Below are 22806 nucleotides of genomic sequence, written 5' to 3'. Positions count from 1 at the left end.
CATGTGTCCGAAAATGCTTCATTTCCAAGTTATGGCCTTCACAATACTGATCTTCACCGGAACATTTTTCTTCCGCAGGTCATTGCCATTACAGAAGATGTTCAAAATGACCGCCTTCTGCTTGAATACAGACCTCACATCGATGTCTCATTGACCTGCGAACACGATCCCAAACTCCATGATTATTGCGTATGTCCTCACACGATGGCACAATTCGATTCCGAAGGGTTTCCACATAGGCACCGGAGACGAATACACCAATGATTTTAAATGGACCCACAAGTAGACATCGAGAGGGTTCAGATCAGGTGAGCGTGGAGGCTAAGCAATCGGGCCACCTCTACCTGTCCATCGATCAGGAAATATTCGATCCAAGTACCGGCGAGCCGTACGACTGAAGTGTGGAGGAGCGCCATTATGCATGAAGTGAGATTGTTGACGACGGATCAGTGGAGTGTCGTTATTAACATGGGGTATGTTGTTTTCCAGGAAGTTTGTGTACGCCTGCCCCGTAAGTCTGTTTACAGGCACAGGGGGTCCAACTAATCGATCACCAATGACATCGGCCTACATGTTGAGGGAAACCCGCACCTGGTGATGAGATTGGACAGTTGCATGTGGGTTTTCATGTGCCCATACATGCTGATTGTGGAAATTAGTTATGCCATCTCGTGTGAACTGTGCTTCATCTGTAAATAATACTAAGGCAGGAAAGTTCGGATTTGTACTGAATCCGTAAAGTTCAAGGATTCAGTACCACACGGCTGCAATAACCACTGACAGAACCTAACTCTTGCAGGGTAATCTGCTGGTGACAGGGCCTGTACATGTTGCAAATGATAAGGATACAACTGATACGCTTTCAACAGTCTCCATACAGTCGTATGAGGAACATTCACTTGCAACGCTATCCTTCGTGTGCTGATAGAAGGTGTCGTGTCCACAACGTCCAGAATCTCCTCCTCTACAGCTGGAGTTGTAGATCGTGGTCGTCCCCTCCCCAAACCAGGAGTGAAATTTTCCATGCTCGCAAAGACGGCGATGGAGACGTACAAATGTCTTCCGATCTGGGCATCATCGATGTGGGTACCTCTCCTGGTACAAGCGACGGCAGCCCTGAAGATGGTTTTCCGTGCTTTTCCATTTTCACACCAGGACAATTAAGGCCACGGCCGCTTCCTTCCCAGTCCTAGTCCTTTCCTGTCCCATCGTCGCCGTAAGACCTATCTATGTCGGTGCGACGTAAAGCCAACAGCAAAAAAAATAATCTATTTTGTAAGAAATAGCGACAGGATTCCTGTAGTTTTGCTAATTTCTATATCTTGTTCGCCTCTGTGGTGTAGTGGTTAGTGTGATTAGCTGCCACCCCCGGAGGCCCGGGTTGGATTCCCGGCTCTGCCACGAAATTTGAAAAATGGTACGAGGGCTGGAACGGGCTCCACTCTGCCTCGGGAGGTCAAATGAGTAGAGGTGGGTTCGATTCCCACCTCAGCCATCCTGGAAGTGGTTTTCTGTGGTTTCCCACTTCTCCTCCAGGCAAATGCCGGGATGGTACCCAACTAAAGGCCACGGCCGCTTCCTTCCCTCTACCTTTTCTATCCCTTCCAATCTTCCCATCCCGCCGCAAGGCCCCTGTTCAGCATAGCAGGTGAGGCCGCCTGGACGAGGTACTGGTCATTCTTCCCAGTTGTATCCCCCGACCTAATGTCTCAAACATCAGGACACTGCCCTTGAGGCGGTAGAAGTGGAATCCTTCACTGAGTCCGAGGGAAAAGCCAACCCTGGAGGGTATTCAGATTAAGAAGAAGAATTTCTGTATCTTTATTAATAATTTGTTTAACACCTTTAATTGTTTGTTCATTAGAATCTAATAAATAAAATAAAAATGTGTTTTAACTCCATGTCCTGATAAATTAAATTTAGAAAATCTAGATCTTAAAATACCATTAAACCCACCGCATGCTTCCTTTCTTTACAAGAAATTTGCTGTTTTTCATTTCTCCTTCGCAATTTTCCTAGCTTGGGGATTGGGTGTTTATGACGTCTTCGCCATTCATTTTATCCTCATTAGGTCACCACCAAGCCTATACAGATGCCATGAACTATTAGTAGTAGTAGTAGTAGTAGTAGTAGTAGCAGTGTCCGGCTCCATGGCTAAATGGTTAGCGTGCTGGCCTTCGGTCCCAGTGGTCCCGGGTTCGATTCCCGGCAGGGCCGGGAATTTTAACGATAATTGGTCAATTTCGCTGGCTCGGGTGCTGGGTGTATGTGTCGTCTTCATCATCATATCATCATCATGACGCGCAGGTCGCCTACGGGAGTCAAATCAGGAAGACCAGCATCTGGCAAACATACTAACGTCCGCCTCTGTGGTGTACTGGTTAGTGTGATCAGCTGCCACTCCCGGAGGCCCGGGTTCGATTCCCGGATCTGCCACGAAATTTTAAAAGCGGTACGAGGGCTGGAACTGGGTTCACTCAGCCTCGGGAGGTGAACTGAGAACCATCCTCGAAGTGGTTTTCCGTGGTTTCCCACTTCTCCTCCAGGCAAATGCAAGGATGGTACCTAACTTAAGGCCACGGCCGCTTGTTTCCCTCCTTCTTGTCTATCCCTTCCAATCTTCCCATCCCCGCACAGGGCCCCTGTTCAGCGTGGTAGGTGAGGCCGCCTGGGTGAGGTACTAGTCCTCCTTCCCATTTTTATCCCCAACTTAATAACTCACGCTCCAGGACACTGCCCTTGAAGCGGTAGAGGTGGGATCCCTAGCTGTGTCCGAGGGGGGAAACCAACCCTGGAGGGTAAACGGATTAAGAAAGAAAGAAAGAAATAATAATAATAATAATAATAATAATAATAATAATAATAATAATTGTTGTTCCGTGGTATCTGTAGAACGCAGAGGTGAAAGAAGGTGCCGGGATGAATGGGTCTAACTACAAGGTCAAAGTTAATTTAAAAATTTTAACAAAGGTTATATTTTCAGAAGAAACAACAAAATTATAACAACGTTTCACTGAGTGAAATAACAATTTGGAAACAAGACTTAGAAGGATCCAAGTTTTCAGAATTTTAACACTCTTGGGCTACAAGCCCCTAGTTTTACAATTTTGAGCCCCTAGCTCGACATTACAACACACTAATTTGTTCAAAGGGCAGAAATCCCCTAAAACATGGAGCACTTGCTCCTAATTACAATATCGAGCCTCCCAGAGGCACTTTTACAACACTAGAAAAGAGCTGACCCGCTCTCAGTTTTTCAAGATTATTCAAGGCAATATCAGAACCTTACAATTACTTGCCATCAAGGCATAACTTACAGAAATGAAACAGGGGTATCTTGTACCCAACCTACTGGGCCTTAGCAGAAAATGAACAGGTTAAGTAAATGGCCCGAAACACCAAATTGAATGGAGTCGAGTACTTGCACTCCTAGATATGTATTCTAAAACGTAAAAGGGCACTAGGCCTATGAAATCGGGGTTATTCCCAGACTATGGAGGTGACTCGTATCAGAATAATTTAAGACATTACGGAAAGGAAGAAAACCAGTTACAAAACGTAGTCACCTCAAACCAATATGAAGGGGAGCTCGAGAGGGTAAATCACTCTCTATCCCCGAATTACAATTGCAGATTTTAGGAAATTTTCACGTTAGCTGGCAGAAACTTACATTTTAGAGAAGTAGGTTACATATTAAAGTTTCGGACCTATCCCTCGGGTAAAACTGCGGAGCGAGCAAGAAATAAAGATGTTAAACGGCCATTACCTTGCTGAAGGACTGCTGCCTGATGAAATAGGCAACTCCCGCCTCCTGCTTCACATACATACAATTAGTTAGATGATAATCAAGTGGCCAAGAGACGTGAAAAGCCGCAGTTTATAAACCCTTGGGGAAAGTTCGAGACCTTTCATGAATAATCAAGCCACACCCTCTTACTCTTATTGGCTAGCGTAAAGTTGCACACCAAATCGAAGAAGAAGCCTGTGATAGGCCGAAAATTAATTACAGAAATTAGGGATTGGCTGAATACAAAACTGGCGGAAAGAAAAGATCAATATTGCCAACCCAAAAATGAATGAACATAATTTAGTAAAGAACAAACTTCATCATCATCATCATCTGTTTACCCTCCAGGTTCGGTTTTTCCCTCGGACTCAGCGAGGGATCCCACCTCTACCGCCTCAAGGGCAGTGTCCTGGAGCTTCAGACTCTTGGTCGTGGGATACAACTGGGGAGAATGACCAGTACCTCGCCCAGGCAGCCTCACCTGCTATGCTGAACAGGGGCCTTGTGGAGGGATGGGAAGATCGGATAGGATAGGCAAGGAAGAGGGAAAGAAGCGGCCGTGGCCTTAAGTTAGGTACCATCCCGGCATTCTCCTGGAGGAGAAGTGGAAAACCACGGAAAACCACTTCGAGGATGGCTGAGGTGGGAATCGAACCCACCTCTACTCAGTTGACCTCCCGAGGCTGAGTCGACCCCGTTCCAGCCCTCGTACCACTTTTCAAATTTCGTGGCAGAGCCGGGAATCGAACCCGGACCTTCGGGGGTGGCAGCTAATCACGCTAACCACTACACCACAGAGGCGGAAGAACAAACTTATGAATACAAAATTTCTTCAAATAAAATTTCTTCACTTCGCACCAGGGTGCATGATCATAGTTTTTGTAGTGACATCTGTTGCAGAAAGTCCAAACTTCTTGATAAATGGTATACAAAACACGTAGAATTTTATACAGTACTGGAAATTTCACAATCACAAAGTTCAGGTGGTAACATCTTCCGAGTAAAAGTTTAAGTAGGTCTAGTTTCAAGTTCAGTGTTTCTCCTGTTGAGGAGGTTTTATTGGCGCATGATTTAAATGTGCAGCGTAGAGCTGTACCTCCCGGTATAATAATAATAATAATAATAATAATAATAATAATAATAATAATAATAATAATAATAATAATAATAATAATAATGAGAAGAAGAAGAAGAAGAATCCTGTGATAGGCCGAAAATTAAGTACAGAAATTAGGGATTGGCTGAATTCAAAACTGGCGGAAAGGAAAGATCAATATTGCCAACCCAAAAATCAATGAACATAATTTAGTAAAGAACAAACTTATGAATACAAAATTTCTTCAAATAAAGTTTATTATTATTATTATTATTATTATTATTATTATTTTTTCTTTACGGCCCACTAATTACTTTTACAGAGATGCCGAGGTGCCGGAATTTTGTCCCGCAGGAGTTCTTTTATATGCCGGTAAATCTACCGACATGAGGCTGAGATGAATAAATACATACACGAAATTATCTCTGTGAAATAATGCAAATAAATAGTTCGTTATCAATATTAGAGTTTCATTTACTGAAAGACGTATTCATGACCTTCAGCTTTTCGCAAAGGGAAATATTTACATTTAAAAAATTTTCCCCAGGTGAGGCTCGAACTCACAACCCCGGCATCTCTCGGTTACTGTCGTATAAGTACCGTGCGCTAACCAATTGCGCCACTGGGGAACTCGCCTGCTGCTTGTTACCATAAACATAATAGCGGAATCTAGAGTTGAGCAATACGATTTTGTTTCAAGAATTGATTCTAACGATTTGTTCACGATTCTTTTCCGGTTCCTTCGCGACTCGTTCAAGCCGGACGGAGAACGATTCCAAAGACCCATAGATGCGTGAAACTTCACTAGTCACTACTCTGTGTACACACAAAATATCACCAGCAATATTGAAGTACGTCCGCCTATGTTGTGTAGTGGTTAGTGTGATTACCTGCCACCCCTAGAGGCCCGACTTCGATTCCCTGCTCTGCCACGAAATTTGAAAAGTGGTACGAAGGCTGGAACAGGGTCCTCCTAGCCTCGGGAGGTCAACTGAGTAGAAGGGATTCAGCAATCCTGGAAGTGGTTTTCCGCTGTTTCCCACTTCTTCTCCAGGCAAATGCCGTGATGGTACCTAACTTAAGGCCACGGCCGTTTTCTTCCCTCGTCCTTGTCTCTCCCTTCCAAACTACCAATCCCCTCACAAGGCCCCTGTTCAGCATAGCAGGTGAGGCCGCATGGGCGAGGTACTGGTCATCCTCCATCCCTCGACCCAGAGTCTGAAGCTCCAGGACACTGCCCTTGAGACGGTAGAGGTGGGATCTCTCGCTGAGTCCGAGGGAAAAACCGACCCTGGAGGGTAAGCAGATTACGAACGAATATTGAAGTATACTGAATCTCTAATTGAAATTAATTTATTGCATTTTGTCAAGCAGCGTAATTCGTAATACTGGATTTTACCAACAATTATAAATGAGTAGGATATACAAAATAATTATAAATGAGTAGTTCACGTGTTTTGAAATTTCGTGAGCTCACGGAAAACTGAGGGATGGGATGGAAATCATCGGGACGTGCCATGATGTTACATCATCAAAGCATATTCCAGTATTTATGCCGTCATCGAGGGAATCGAAAATAATGTAAACATACATCATCAGTGCCGTGTACTGAGGGCTACCAAGGCTGTCAGTGAAGCCCAAATGTCAATTGAGAATGATGGAAGTCTAAAGCACAAGCATCTGAAACATTGTTCCATTTAGAAAACTTGAAACAAATGAGAAAAAACGTCCCATATATTTCTGTAAGCAAGGAATCGGAGACTGATATCGCAGCTCTGAATCTCGCCCCGCTCCCCTCGACTCGCCACACGTGGCTTGCTGCTGGATATCGCACGGGAGCCGTGACCGGCGAAGGATAGGTAGGCTTCGGTCTGTCAGATCGCCACTGCTGTCAAGCATGCGTTACTCATCGTATATACTTCCACACCTCATACTTCTGACTTAATGATAGAGATAAGAGAGTGCGGGTATTCCTCACTCCCGTTTACTTCTACATCCTCGTAGGAAGAGACCGCAGGCCTGCTGTTAGAGGATTTTTATTGGTAGATTTGCTAAAATGAAATGCCATCTTTCAGGTTTAGTGTTTTCTTTTGTTGGTTGGCATCGAACCCGTGATCATGGGTCAGACACCACCACTGATCTCCCGAGGAAGCTAATTAAACAGTGAACGATGGGCACGACCGCTGTAAATTAATAATAATAATAATAATAATAATAATAATAATAATAATAATAATAATAATAATAATAATAATAATGGGCACGGCATCTATATTGGCTTGGTGTTGACCAAATGGGGATAAAATGAATGGCGAAGACGTCATAAATACCCAGTCCCCAAGCCAAAGGAATTAACAGTATGAGAGTGTTGATTCTGGAAACTGAACGGGGGCCATCGGACTAAAGGCAAATGTTCTATCCATTTATCCACAAAGCCGGACTTTCATTTGCTAAACCTTAGGCTACCATCTCCACTGAACAGGGGTTGAGCATTGGCAGTACCAGAGGCCGGGGCAGTAGCCCGTAAAGGAGCCTTGAACAGGTTTCTCCGTTAGCTACTGGCTGCAGCTCAAAACGCTGAAGGCTTGACGTTCACTAAACCAACCATCGAAAAGAAGTAACCTAAGTCTTGTGGTAGCCCATGTCTTAATCCCAGCATACGCCACTGAACATCAAGTATTTGCCCGCGGTCTCCACGTTCATTGGAGAATGACCGGAATACTTTCGAGCGCACGGCAAGGGCCACGTGTTGATGAATGGTTGTCTACCGCTGGAACTGTCATTACCTTGCCTGATTGCAACCAGACTTTTGCCGGATGCCACTGATGACAACATGCAGATGAAATGCCATGTTGATATGGATAACGAACCAAATTATATTCACTGTCCGCGAGGAATAAACAACAAGAGAATAACTTATCACATGTGGATATTTCACATCTCAGAAAATAATTAAATTACGGAAGGTTGGTTGATTTAAGGTTGTGCCCAAAAGGTAAATACGTAATACATCATTCACAGCAGCACATATAAGAAAAAATTCGCACTTTAATATTTCAATAAAAATTAAATCCACCGGGCGAGTTGGCCGTGCGGTTAGGGACGCGCAGCTGTGAACTTGCATCCGGGAGATAGTGGGTTCGAACTACTGAAGATGGTTTTCCGTGGTTTCCCATTTTCACACCAGGCAAATGCTGGGGCTGTACCTTAATTAAGGCCACGGCCGCTTCCTTCCTACTCCTAGTCCTTTCCTATCCCATCGTCGCCATAAGACCTATCGGCGTCGGTGCGACGTAAAACAAATTGAAAAACAGAAAATTAAATTCTAAATAGGAAACATCGTTTTGAAAATCCAATGTTCAAGAAAAAACTAATAATAATGTGATAAAGAAGAACTTGCTTCAAGTCGGGTTACCGCCTCACCCCCCCCCTCTCTCTCTCTCTCAATCCTCCCCTCTTTTTCACTGCTGCTCGTATTATTCGGATTAATGACGAGACTGTCGATAGTCATACTGCACAGACGGTTACGTGCCAGATGCGACCGTGCCGGATGCGACCCGGCCATTATCGTGCCAATAGCGACCGAATGGATAAGCATCGTGCCGCATGCGACCCATGAATCACTTACAATTGATCTGCATTAAGGGCTGTCACTAAGTGGCAGATTGCTTATAAGTAGCTAACTTGGTCTTTTCTAAAATAAAGGTCTGACACCGCGGTTAGCAGGTTCGAGTGCCGTTGGTCGAAAGAAAAATATAATAATGTTGTTGGCTTTACGTTCCAGTAGCTACTTTTATGGTTTGAGACGCCGAGGTGCCGGAATTTAGTCCCGCGGGACTTATTTTTACGTGCCAGTAAATCCACCAACACAAAGCTGACGTATTTGAGCACATTCAAATACCACCAGACTGAGCCAGGATCGAACCTGCCAAGTTGGAGTCGGAAGACCAGCATCTCAACCGTCTGAGCCGTCTGAGCCACTTACCCTGGATGAAAAATATTCACCATCAGAATGTTGGCCGGCAGGGTAGGAAAGTTGATGGTAGACAGTTTCTAATCACTAGATTGCATGCCAAAAGCCTGGATTCAAATCGAAACCTTTTCGCAGTGTTCAAATGGAGTGAGGGGATATGATGCTGTTGATGGTGATTCAGCCGTCGGATGGCGACGTAAAGCATTGAGCAGACCCCTTGGTATTATTTGAGAGGAGTAGGCTACGTGCCGAAACCGGGTTTCATCTCTCCCTACTTCATTATCATAATCCCACATCCAGACGCGCAGGCCGCCCACGGGAGTCAGGTAGAAAGACCTGGACCAGACAAACCGAACACGTCCTCGGACACTCCTGGTACTAATAGGACACGATAAGTAAGTAGGCCTAAGTCGTAAATAATTTCAGAGAATTAGGATCTCTTTTTTTGCTAGTGGCATTACGTCGCACTGACAGACACAGACAGGTCTTAAGGCGACGATGGCGTAGGAAAGGGCTAGGAATGGGTCCCGGTCTTCATTAAAGTACAGCCCCAACATTTGCCTGGCGTGAAATGGGAAACCACGGAAAACCATCTTCAGGGCTGCCGACAGTGGGATTCGAACTCACTATCTCCTGGATGCAAGCTCAGGGCCACGCGCCTCTAACCGTATGGCCAACTCGCCCGGTGGGAAAAGACGTAAACGCATCACCATGTTTCGTGTTGTAAAACGAGTTTCCCCCAGAAGTGTTATGTAAAGTAGGGACAGTAGCTGCTTATAGGACTTAATGAAATGGCATTGCACTTCGTTTAGCTTACCTTATCTTGGGTGATGACACAAGTTATCAAATGACAATTTGCTTGTCAACGCCGGTCGCATCCGGCACGGTTACAGATTATGCGGTCGCTAGTGGCACGGGTCGCATGCGGCACGGTCGCATCTGGCACGCCACCGCACAGACCGACCGATCCCCAGGATGTCTTCTCTCTCGCCGCCAACACCACAGTCACCAGAGCTTCATTAACGTCCTGACTTCTATGAGTTTATTACGCCCAACATATCTGTTTACCAGGCTCCACATCAACTCAATGGATGATGTCGTAAAGGTTAGAGATACAATACGGCACGAACGGACAATGTCATAGATGTTAGAGGTACAAAATGGTGGGTCAAGCATAAGGGCATGTGCCCCCGATATTCTTCAGTTTGAATTACTTGCTTATATTAATGACAATTTTAGCTGAAGCCACCTTGCTCGATCCCAGATTAAAGAAGCAAGCTTTCCAAGTATATATTTTGCATCATGTGTCTACTACATCCTCCAACATATGGTACGAGTATTACTCATTGTTTTCATACATCATTTTTTCGATTTTACTGTTATCCCTTTCTGCCTGTCTTCTGCTGTACCCTCTAATAGGCGATTCGTGCATCTCAGTCAAGCACTATTATGCAGTTGCATTAATATTTTCTTTCTTTTCTAATGCAGTATTATGTAGCCGTACAAAATATTAGGAAATCGAACTTATTACCAACTGTATAATTAATGCTCATGATTAAGTCACCTCGAATGATGACGAATAGTCGACTATGAAACAGTCGCTGTCCAACAACCTGGAATTCAACTTTGATTAACAGCACGACCTCCGGCCGCGAAAGTCTACGAAGCGAAAATGTAAAATTTATGTTTCATCTCTGTCATAGATACTGTGGATGACCTGTACTGTAGGCCGGAAATACCTTTCTGAAAGCAGCGTTAAGGCGAGATAATAGGTGTTATAAACGTATGTCCTCACAATTAGCCTCATCTCTCACTCGCAATGGTCGCTGCCAACTTCGTGCAAGGTAAGGGTGTGTTCTGCCCGAAGGCAGGTCCGAACCTCCGCAGAAGTGTACCTGAGCCGGAGTTTACGTACGGTAGAATGGGCAGTTCCTTTCCGCTCCTCCATTCCCTTACCCCTCCCCCCTCCCTCCCACCAACAGCGCATGGCAACCCATCCACTTCTCGACCACGCCCTATGTTGCTTAACTTCGGAGATCTCACGGGATCCAGTGTTTCAACACGGCTACGGCCGTTGGCCAACTTCGTGGGAGTTGGCTAAAATCACAGACTCCAAATTCCACGATTCATTTGAACGACTAATCATTCATACCGTGAATTAATTCACACGATTCTTTATTTTGAGTCGTTCAAATGAACGATTCGTTCACGAATCGACCGAACTCTAGCGGAAACTGTCAAAATGCATAGCTTTCCGAAGAGAGAACACCACAGACGCTATCCAGCGGCTCGGGGTTATAACTGCTTACAGCTCTCGTATACCCCTGTTCACTGCTATGAATCAGGAATCTCGAAAATGTATTGTTTTTAAGTTTTAAAGAAATTATGAAACCGTTTTTCTAGTACAAAATATTTGACGTGGATTAATAACATTTTATTAGTCGCGAGATAAGGCATGAAATGCGACATCTTTTTTTTTTTTTGCTAGTTGCTTTACGTCGCACCGACACAGATAGGTCTTATGGCGACGATGGGACAAGGAAGGGCTAGGAGTGGGAAAGAAGCGGCCGTAGCCTTAATTAAGGTACAGTCCCAGCATTTGCCTGGTGTGAAAATGGGAACCCACGGAAAACCATTTTCAGGGCTGCCGACAGTGGGGTTCGAACCTACTATCTCCCGAATACTGGATAGTGGCCGCACTTAAGCGACTGCAGCTATCGAGCTCGGTGACATCTATTTTAGGCCTACAGCTACTGTAGACCAAGACCATTTACACTTACATGTGATACGGTCTGCAATTTTCAGATAAGGCATAACAATGTGACAACTATATAAATTTAAAAATAGCCTACTGTACATATGTTATTTTGTACAAAGTAAAGTTTGGACCTGAAAAATTAATGTAACAAGTCACCAGCGGCGTATCCAGGGGGGAGGGGGGATTTTTACAAGAAGAAAATATGCAGTAACTAACAATAAACTGAATAGACATTCAGAGACACAATGGTACGACCAACAGATCTGTTTAATCTTTTTTTCTGAAAAGCCTCGAAAGTTGGTTTTTAGATTGTAAACTGAACATACCATTCGCTGCAAAATTGTTGACCTTGATCGTATTGTTCTCGTTCTGTATTTTAATGTCAGGTTTTGTAGTGTACTGCAATCTGAATATCAACATAATTCACTTGTGTCAGTGTCACTGAGGCATCCGCACACCACACACTCACAGGCACCTTCATTATGTCCTTTCATCATTATGTAACTATAAACCGCTCCCCATGGGCCGATCCTGGCTACGCTACTACAAGTTACATGCAACTATGGCCTATGGCAGCATGCTTCCACTGAATTCACTTAGGCGTCCGACTCGTTGGCTGAATGGTCAGCGTACTGGCGTTCGGTTCAGAGCGTCCCGTGTTCGATTGCCGGTCGGGTCGGGAATTTCAATTTTATTTGGCTAATTCCAATGGCTTGGGGGCTGGGTGTGTGTGGCGTATTCAACATTAGAAATCATCCTAGGCAGGGCCCTCATCTTCACAGATATGTAGGTCGCCTAATAGGCCGTCTACTAGAAAAGACCTTGCACCAGGCCTCTCCGGAGGCCATACGTCATTATTATTATTATTATTATTATTATTATTATTATTATTATTATTATTATTAGGCCTACTTAGGCATGCATACATTTTTTGTGATTAGAGATTAGGTATGTATACAGTGGCAACTATGTACATACCATAATTGTATAAATACAATTATGCAGATCCACGCGCACATAACATGAAATCACATACAGTATGTGTTACTTTCTATACTTTCACAGTTTTGTGCTGAGATATGTCTATTTATTTATTTATTTATTTATTTATTTATTGACTTAGCCGTGGTGAAGTTAGGGCTCGTGGCCCTCTCTTACACTTAACCACATGATTAATCTACAGATAATCATTTGGTTTTTTTACAAGGGCTTTGTTGAGGACTGCAAAGTATTTATGGGCCAACAATAAGTAACAATACCATCTACACTAACATATTCACTCGTTAAGGACTTCACGAAATTGTGCTTGGCAGGATGAGTGCTGCTAACATTACAACTCATACTTGAATTTCTTTTCTTTTCGAAAATCTGTAGAAAAACTTCGCGTTTTCTGTCGCTTTTTTTTTTTTTTTTTTACAAGTCGCTTTACGTCGCACCGACACAGATAGGTCTTATGGCGAGATGGGATAGGAAAAACCTAGGAGTGGGAAGGAAGCGGCCGTAGCCTTAATTAAGGTACAGCCTCAGCATTTGCCGGGTGTGAAAATGAGAAACCAGCCGGGCTGAGTGGCTCTGACGGTTGAGGCGCTGGCCTTCTGGCCCCAACTTGGCAGGTTCGATCCTAGCTCATTCTAGTGGTATTTGAAAATGCTCAAATACGTCAGCCTCGTGTAGATAGATTTACTGGCACGTAAAAGAACTCCTGCGAGACTAAATTCCGGCACCTCGGCGTCTCCGAAAACCGTGAAAGTAGTTGGTGGGACTTAAAGCAAATGACATATTATTAAAATGAGAAACCACGGAAAACCGTCTTCAGCGCTGCCGATATTGGCCGAATACAAGCTCACAACTTGCAGGTGATCACGTGATTGCGTGATGAATGAAGGGGTGCAAGGAGGGGGAGCGGCTAATATTGAAAATAAGATTCACTCTGGTGTTCTGTTGCCGAAATCTGTTGCTAAAACCTATGGGTAACAAAACGTTTATAAACATTTGTTGGTAACATTCTGTGTAAGTGCGGCGTTAGAAAGGGATAGCTAGATATGCTGTGGACTAAAAACGCTTAATAAGTGGCGGTCGTTGAGGACGGCAAGGAGAAAGAGAGAAAGAATGATAGTATTCATAATAAGAAGTACGATCTCATGTGACACTGTTGCCATGTCAGACGGCTCTGCAAACACTTTTACGATGTTCTGTTCGCAATGTTATTTAAAGCCTCGTATCAACTTCAAAATGGACTTACAGCCTGACTCACCATAGGTAAATGAGGGCATTGTAATAAAGTTGAGTCTCGCAGGTAGACGGAAAATTGAAGTCTCATCCGCCGCTTCGGTCATAACCGCAGTCTCGTCTCATATTCCCCTAGCTCTAAATTATATCACGTCCATTTACTAACAACCTCGTTTCATTCGACTCGCACGTTGACACCACAAGTCATCATCGCTTCACCCAGGAGTACTGTAACTTTGTAGGCAGAGTACGACATCCTCTCAGTATGTTTCCTTTTGGTAAAGGACACTCATGGATTTCCTCGATTATGTTTTCAATAAAGTGTCAGTATGTACGTCTACCCCTTTAGGCCCATTTCCTTGTACGGGGTCGGGAATGAGGTGAAATAACATTATATGGCTCATACTTTTACGGCCAGATGCCCCTCCTGACACCAATCTCAGTTGAAGAGCTAGTAAAGTTGAAATGATTGACGGTAAATGAGGTTGGGTAACGAGAGGGAAGGAATCGGCTGTGAACTATGAATAGGAACCATCCCGGCATTTGCCTGGAAGTGAAATTGGGGAAACCACAGAACCATTCTCAGGGCAGCCGACGGTGGGATTTGAATCCAGGTGTCTCCTAAATACAGAGTTCGGCTCTATGGCCGTAGTGCGTTAACACGCGCGGCCACCTCCCCCTCCCCAGCACAGCCCCCTTCCCCCAAATCACGATTTTTAATAAACTGCCAGTGTTCTAGGAAAATTTATGGGAGGACTACAGAGTTTAATTAGCAAATTTTTCTTACGATCAGAAATACCTGGTTTTATTACGGTACAGGGGTTCAGACAGGGAATTAAGGAAATGGTAAGTGCCCGAGCTGAGTGACTCTGACATTAGGAATAACCTTCTGAACCCAAGTTGGCAGGTTCCAACCCGACTCAGTTCGGCAGTATCTGATGGTGCTTAAATACGTAATTCGTCAGCGTCGAATCCGTACATTTATCGGCACGAAAAAATCCTGCGGGGAATATACCTGTACCCTAGTCCTCGGAAAGTATAAAAGTAGCAATTTGACATAAAACTATTATTTTATTTTTATTTTTGTTTTTTCCGTTATGCTCCGCTCTGTGCCCACACTTCACAGGTTACAAATATAGGGTGTTTTATGGCTTTGCGTACATTTTACGGGTTTGGAATATGACCGTCCATATCAGGTTAATGCTGACCATGTATCCGCTAAGGGTTGACTAAGTTGTTATTAATAACAAGAAGAAGAAGAAGAAGACGAAGCAGGAGAAGAAGAAGAAGAATAAGAAGATGATGATTTAGTCGCTGATGCACTAATGATGTCGGACATTACAGCCGAGGAGTATATCCACAGGTTTCTCACCAAGGAGGCCAATGCATGTGGAATTTTTAAAATGAAAAGTCATGTCCATGTCATTCGGACTCCGCGTAAGACTAGAGGTACCGGACGAAGGAGCCGTGCGGTTAGAGGCTTGCATCCAGGAGATAGTGGTTTCGAACCCCACTGTTGGCAGCCCTGAAGATGGTTATCCCTTGTCTCCCATTTATACACCAGGCGAATGCTGGGGCTGTACCTTTATTAAGGCCACGGCCGCTTCCTTCCCACTCCTAGGCCTTTTCTATCCTATGGTCGCCATAAGACCTAACTGTGTCGGTGCGACGTAAAACAAATTGTAAGAAAAAAGGAAGACTATAGGTCTAGACACGGTACCGGCAGCCACGTAAAATTATAAGCTACCGGTAACTTGCTTTGCTGTTCTTTCGGGACATGACAGTGCCAGAGCTTTACTGTTAAAGAGAGGATTATTAGAATCGGTAGTTAATAAAATGACACAAAACTTTTTCAGAAACGACCTAGATACTAAAAGATTTCGTTGAACGTTGCCGAAATTGGATCCCGTAATGTTTGGTACAAGATTCATGGGCCACACATCAGCCGTAACTATGTAAAAAAAATTATAATAATAGCATGCAGGTGAACATTTGCAGTACATATAATAATGATTACCTCCAACGAGTAGCGCTCTTCTATTACTGCGCCAGCTATCATCGTTTATTCAATTTTAGTTTCATATTCCTGTGCTGTCTCTCACCACAAAAAGAGGAAATGAATTTCAAGTGAAATGAAACGTTACACAATTTAAGTAACTAATTTCAAAACAGCGATAGATTTACTGGCACGTAAAGGAACTCCCGCGGGACAAAAATCCGACATCTCGTTGTCTACAAAAACTGGAAGAAATGTTGTTAGTGGGACATAATGTACCGTATCCTGTCTTAAAATCGGCCTAGCTCAGGGTAAAAGCGCGTGAAACATCCGGATGTGGGCAATAAAATTTCTAGACATGATATAGGATTCACGGGCCGTGAAAGCATCAATGGCAACAATAAAATCTCTATTTGATAAATTATACTAAAAGTATATGGACAGGAAATACGTACATATAAACTAGTGAATGAGAACGCAGGTATTCGGATAAGATAGATTTATTAATCTAAAAACATGAATTGAAATCATACTATTAAAAAATCAAATAAAAGAGAAATCGACCGTAAAATTGGTCAGAGGAGGTAATACGTACATTTACATTCGTTGGCATTTGACATCCATATACACATAAGAAACACGGGCAACGACCCGTAAATGTGATCTTAAGTTACATGGAACCGGTATGTTACATTAATTCAATTGGTTGACTGCTTCGTTGTCCGGCTCCATGACTAAATGTTTCGCATGCTGGCCTTTGGTCACAGGGGCCCCGGGTTCGATTCCCGGCAGGGTCGGGAATTTTAACCGTAATTGGTTAATTTCGCTGACATGGAGGCTGGGTGTATGTGTCGTCTTCATCATCATTTCATCCTCATCATGACGAGCAGGTCGCCTAATGGAGTCAAATCAAAAGACCTGCATCTGGCGAACCGAACTTGTCCTCGGACACTCCCGGCACTAAAAGCCATACGCCACTTCATTTACTGTTGCATCGTTAAGACCCCAAGTCCCTTGCCCGTCGGCTCGATCTAAAACCGTCCATAATATGCGAAAATAACATTGGAAGCAGTAGTAATTGGCCTATTTTACATATGTACATTCCGATTACTCGGACACAAATATATTACAAAAAACGCTTGTTCAGGACTGCGTCTAAATTGCCCATCCAAAATAGCACAAACTCTAATCATATGGGTCCGTACCCATGAGCAAAGAATAAGGGCAGAACATTGTTCCCCTGAAATTAGCCGACGGGCTAATGTATCCCCATATTGAATAAAGGGCAACATCACAAGGCAAAAACAGTAAATGCACTGGACGATAATGAACAACACAAGGTACATATACAAAAATCACACCTGCGAAATAAAACACACACAAATATGCACTGTAGTTGATAGAGGCGCTGGGATACGATTCCGACATATACAGGCTCCGAAGATTTTATGTCTCGAAAAGACACAGCACTGCCGTATTTCTACACGACAAGGGACATCAGCTGGTGAGCAACAAACATTTAAATAACCGGGGCAGGTAGGCAGCAGTTCGTGGAACGAACGGGATCTATCGTAAAATACTTTCACTCATAGTGAGCTCACAGGCTACAGCTTTCTCGGGCTTTCTTTGTCTGGGAGCTAATATCTGGTCGGGGCCACGCCGACTCCTTATCTCTGCACAATGGCACACAATTCCCTCCGACAGAAATAACACACAGCCAACAAATTCACGTGCATAATCACAGGCTGGCTTATTAATACGTATATAAATCAGGGCTCCCAGTAAAACACTATGGCTTGATAGCCTTTCTCTTATAATTTCAGCCCCGTCAACATCTCACGGCAATTCTAGCCTCTCACATAAAATGTACTTGGTTTGATACCCGTTACATTCCTGAACTTGCCTGCCACAAAAATTGAAGACCCTGCTCTCTATTCAACGGTGAATATAACACTACAGTACAACTCATTGTAGCTGAAAACTTCATGCTTCATACATGGTATAACATCCTGATCTAATGCTGTCTCTAATCTACTTCGTATAATCTCGCGTGTCCAGCTCATGTTGCCACAGGAAATCGGGCCGGGGTTTACTTCCACGCCCCCTATTACTAGCAGTGCCATAAACACCGCTGCCGCCAACATCATCTCACCCTTCATTCCCATTCCACTTTAACTCCTTCTCTTTTGGCTGTATCCTTTTTCCTTCCCCTTTGCCATCTTCCGATAATTACCCGATATTGTTCCGCACCAATCATCTTCCTCGTCACTCTCGGCTTCCCTCTTGCACTCATCGCTCATCGCTCACACTCCACTCCCGGTCTACCGCCACACTCGATCCAGCACGACCGCATTAGCTGCTTGCTTAGGCTAGACTGATATAATGTACTTTATAGAGTAATAAATGTTGCAGGATTGTGGGAGACAGCAAAAAGAGAACGACAATATTGTAAGATTGACGGCAGACAATGGTGTATACAGGATGAAAAAGTCAGGTTGTAAGTTTCATCAAGAGGAAAAGTCATCTGCTTTAATTACTGTGTTGATGGGGTGAAAGAACCCCACGGGGATCACTGTAAGTACCTATGTGTTAATATAAGGGATGATCTCCATTGGGGAAATCACATAAACGGGATTGCAAATAAGTTACAGATCTCTTCATATGGTAATGATTAGAATTGGGAAGTGATTGAGTAAAAGTTATTTTATTACTCGTAACGATTCCTTTTTAGTAATCTTTACACGTAATCGTTACTTTTCACAAAATGTAAATTTTACTAGTAACTTACTTCTGTACTGTAATCGCTACGATTTTAGTAACCATTACATTCTAGTAATCGAAGTATAGTATATCACATGGAGATCTTGGCAACCTAGGAGCCCCAGCACTCGTAACGCTTCGCGTAGTCGTTTATATACTCGCAGGCTGTTGTGGTTACCGGCTGATATTTAGTTCATCGTGTATTACGTGGTCGAGAATGGAGCCGGAATAAACATGTGACGGTGAAGTGGATAAGGAATTTCCATTCCCCTATATAAAAAGCATTTTGAATTAATTTTCCTGAGAATAATGAAATCGCTAATGTGACGTGGGAACTTTGCTCTGAAGCAATCATTCTGAAAGTCAATTTAACTCCACTTAGTGATGACAGCTACTTAATATCTCGAAGCTAAAAACAAAAATATATGGGGTAATGGTTATGATGGCGTTTCGGGGTTGTATTAAGAATGTAAAAGAGAGGCCATATAAGTCACTGGTAAGATCCCAGTTAGAATATGGTTCTAGTGTATGGGATCCTCACCAGGATTCCTTGATTCAGAACTGGAAAATGTCCAAAGGAATGCAGCACCATTTATTCTGGGTGATTTCCGACACAAAGAGTAGTGTTACGAAAATTTTGCGAACTTCGGGCTGCGAATTGTTGCGAGTAAGGAGTGCTCGAGAAAGCAATATGTTTCGAGCTGTCAGAGGAGAGGTGACATGGAATGACATTAGTAGATGAATAAGTTTGAGTGGACTTTTTACAGAGTAGGAAGTAGAAGTAGAAAAGTAGAAGATAAATTTGGAATTCAAGAGGATGAATTTGGGCAAATATTCGATTATAGGAAGAGGAATTGGGGACTGGAATAATTTACTATGAGATGTTTTCGAGAAATTTCAGACTCCTTTGAAATCATATAAGAAGGTACTAGGTAAACTGATTGGATATCTGCCACCTGGGCGTCAATCCTAAATGCAGATCAATGGTGATTGATTGATTGATTGATTGATTGATTGATTGATTGATTGATTGATTGATTGATTGATTGATTGATTGATTGATTGATTGATTGATTGATTGATTGATTGATTGATTGATTGATTGATTGATTGATTGATTGATTGATTGATTGATTGATTGATTGAGTGATTGATTGATTGATTGATTGATAGATAGATAGATAGATATAGGACTATTGCAGTGCTGATACACCTGGGAAAATATAGCATGTCAAATGCTGCCTTTGTCTGTGTTCACACTACTCAGTTACGCTATGCTTTAATTTCACTGAAACTCCACATTAGCAATTTGATGACGAATAAGTGCCACAACACAGCATCTTCTGATTTAGAAAATAGAGAATCTGTAAGTCCTGGTTGTGTTAATATATATCATCTCAATCAAAGGTCTTGTAGCTGTTTTCCAAATAAGACCAGATTTCCAAATGCCTTTTTGTCTCCCACTGATCTGCTTGCCGAAACTGTCAGTTACACGATGTTGCTTTTTCCATGACGCTGTGATTATCTAGGCTTTATGTTCGTTATCACTCAAACGTCTCTAGTAAACAAATCTAGAGTTTTACTGATAAATAATTTTCACGGGTATCCGAACAAACACATATTTTTATTTTAAACTCAGTTTTACTCCCTTTTAGCTCAGGACACTTTCTCGTATAAGCAATAGAAGCATATTCCTCTGACTGGTAGGATCTGCTATGGATAGAAGACCAATAACATTTAGAGGTAGTAACTGGGACTGCGTTCTGTAGTCTTTCACAGAAAGACTGTATCACTAGTTAACTGTTCAACATAAATGGATAATATTTTGTATCCTGCATCACTGAACATTGAATTCTACTACTGTAAGTAATAACTGATGTTGCCTGAGGACAGTCTCCTATGAGAAGAAATCCTTTTTTAATTAAATAAATTCAGAGATGATTATGTTCGAAACCTACTGTTTTCTTTCATCTAATCAGGATTGGCCGATGGGGGAGGGAGAGGGGCGGGCGGTGGTAGATACAAAATGATGGTAGAACACAATGGAGGTGCATGAATGACTTGTTAATACAAGGACACTGATACAAGTGAACTACAGATCTCTGGCTACGCCCCTGGATGTAATGACAGTTTCTTGAATGTATCTTCAGAATTTTAGTAAAGACAGTTACCATCTACTCTTTAAAATAATTTCGTTCATGTTTGTGATTGACGATGATGGTCGTCATGACGATGATGATTGTCATTTTAAGTTGACAATCATTGAGATCACAGGGCTGACATTCTTTCCTTTATTTGCTTTACTACTCTTCAGTACCAATAGCAACGCATATTATCAGATATACCACGTTATCCCAAGTCACTTACATTATTAATAACAACAAACAAAAATATTATTATTATTATCATTATTATTAATGAAAATGAAAATCCACAACCTGTTTCCAGTCATTGGACCGGGTCAGGAATGGAATGAATGAAGCCCCTATCTAGCGGCGAGGAGAGGAACTGTGCCAGTTGTCGAAGCCTGTCGCACTCCTCTGGGGCAATGATATAACGTAGTGAATGACAGATGAAATGAAATGATATTGGAGAGTGTTGCTGGAATGAAATATGACAGGCAAAATCGGAGTACCCGGAGAAAATCCTGTCCCGCCCCCGCTTTGTCCGACACAAATCTCACATGGAGTGACCGGGATTTGAACCACGGAAACCCAGCGGTGAGAGGCCGGCGCTCTGCCGCCTGAGCCACGGAGGTTCTTCTCCTTCTTGTTATTATTATTATTATTATTATTATGATTATTATTGGGTTTCGTGGAAAGATCGTCAATGAGACAACAGTGTTATATATTAGGGAAACAAAGAATTCATTGATTCTGAATTAGGTATCGCTGCCCTGTGTAGCTGATTTGTCTCCATAACTCTTTCATATTTTTCATAATTTTAATGTTATCACACATATATTTCCATTGTACATAATGCAAGGGTAGTTCTATCGAAGGGTGATAATAACTCTAAGGATTTCTACTCAAAGGTGATTCTTCTCCGACAAGAACGAAGTACTCGCGGGACTGCTTTCAACATACTGGCATAGCACCCTTCGCGCTGCCAATTTTGAGAGTTCAGTCCCAAGTAGTAAGTCAAATCGAGCAAGTGGGTCTTAACATTGTGGCTAGACAACGAGTATTTTGTGATCTGAAGGGCTTTGATGGGGTTACAGACACTGTTGCAGCCAACGACTGCACCACTTCCTGAATACAAGACTGCCGCCCTGAAGAAGTCTCGCTTCATTCTGTCCCACTACGGTGGCTTCAAGAGCTGCTGGGATTGGCTCATTCTCTTCGCCACGTTCTACGTTGCCGTTGTGGTTCCCTACAACGCTAGCTTTGAGAATACTGAGCGACGACCTTCCATCATCGTCGATGTGTTGGTGGAAGCACTCTTCATCATTGGTAAGTGATATAACAAAAATGTAATTATGACTCTGTAACAAGGGTACTGATGAAAGTTCTCTCCTATTAACTAGGTCTACCAGGTGTATGCATAAGTTTTTGCCGGTTTTTGTGGTAAAGAAAACGCGTAATTTTTAAGGGAAATTCATATTTTGTTTATTCAAAATATTGGCCATCGGCTTCTAGGCTACATACTTCGCCCATCTTTCAGGTAAGTTACGATTACCATGCCAGAAAAACTGCTTTCTTTTGCGGCAAACCATCCGTCGAACCGTTTTCCAACTTCCTCGAAATTGTTGAAGTGTTGCTCTGCGAGCGCGTGCCCCATTGATGCGAAGAGGTGATAGTCAGATGGCGCCCCAGGTCGGGGCAGTACGGCGGGTGCGGAAAGATGTCCCATCCAAGCGATTTCAAGGTGTCTTTCACTGGTTTTGTTGTGTGAGACGGCGCATTGTCGTGAAACAAAATCACTGTGCCATATTTTCTGGCCCATTCCGTTCGTCTTTCGATCACTGCGTGATTTAAGTTAATAATTTGTTGGCGATAACTTGGTGAATTAACGGTTTCGCCGGGCTTCAAGAGTTCATAATACACAATACCGCTCTGGTCCCACCAGATACAAAGCATGGTCTTCTTGCCGAAGCCAGGTGACAGCAACGATTTTCTCAGCTTTCAGTTTTCAAAGTAAATCCATTTTTTGTCACCCTTCACAATTCAGTACAGAAATTATTTTATTTCGTGGCGTTGAAGCAGCA

The 22806-nt window shown here is 43.0% G+C and overlaps 1 protein-coding gene and 1 non-coding gene across 2 annotated transcripts in view; one reads left to right on the top strand and one right to left on the bottom strand.

Moving 5' to 3' along the window:
* The window catches only part of Elk (Eag-like K[+] channel), an 826503-nt gene that overhangs the window by 411052 nt on the left and 392645 nt on the right, over positions 1–22806 (top strand). The window contains exon 4 of the mRNA XM_068226348.1: positions 21820–22051. Coding sequence (XP_068082449.1) covers positions 21820–22051 — 232 coding nt within the window. The remainder of the gene's footprint in view (positions 1–21819; positions 22052–22806) is intronic.
* On the bottom strand, positions 5423–5512 carry TRNAI-UAU (transfer RNA isoleucine (anticodon UAU)). Its single transcript is given in 2 exon segments — positions 5423–5458; positions 5475–5512. It is a non-coding gene; the product is annotated as a tRNA-Ile (tRNA).

This window comes from Anabrus simplex, chromosome 2 (genome assembly GCF_040414725.1).
Source record: "Anabrus simplex isolate iqAnaSimp1 chromosome 2, ASM4041472v1, whole genome shotgun sequence".
In the NCBI taxonomy this organism is placed as follows: Eukaryota; Metazoa; Arthropoda; class Insecta; order Orthoptera; family Tettigoniidae; genus Anabrus; species Anabrus simplex.
Note: the sequence above shows the minus strand (reverse complement) of the source record. Positions and strands in the feature narration are given on the sequence as shown.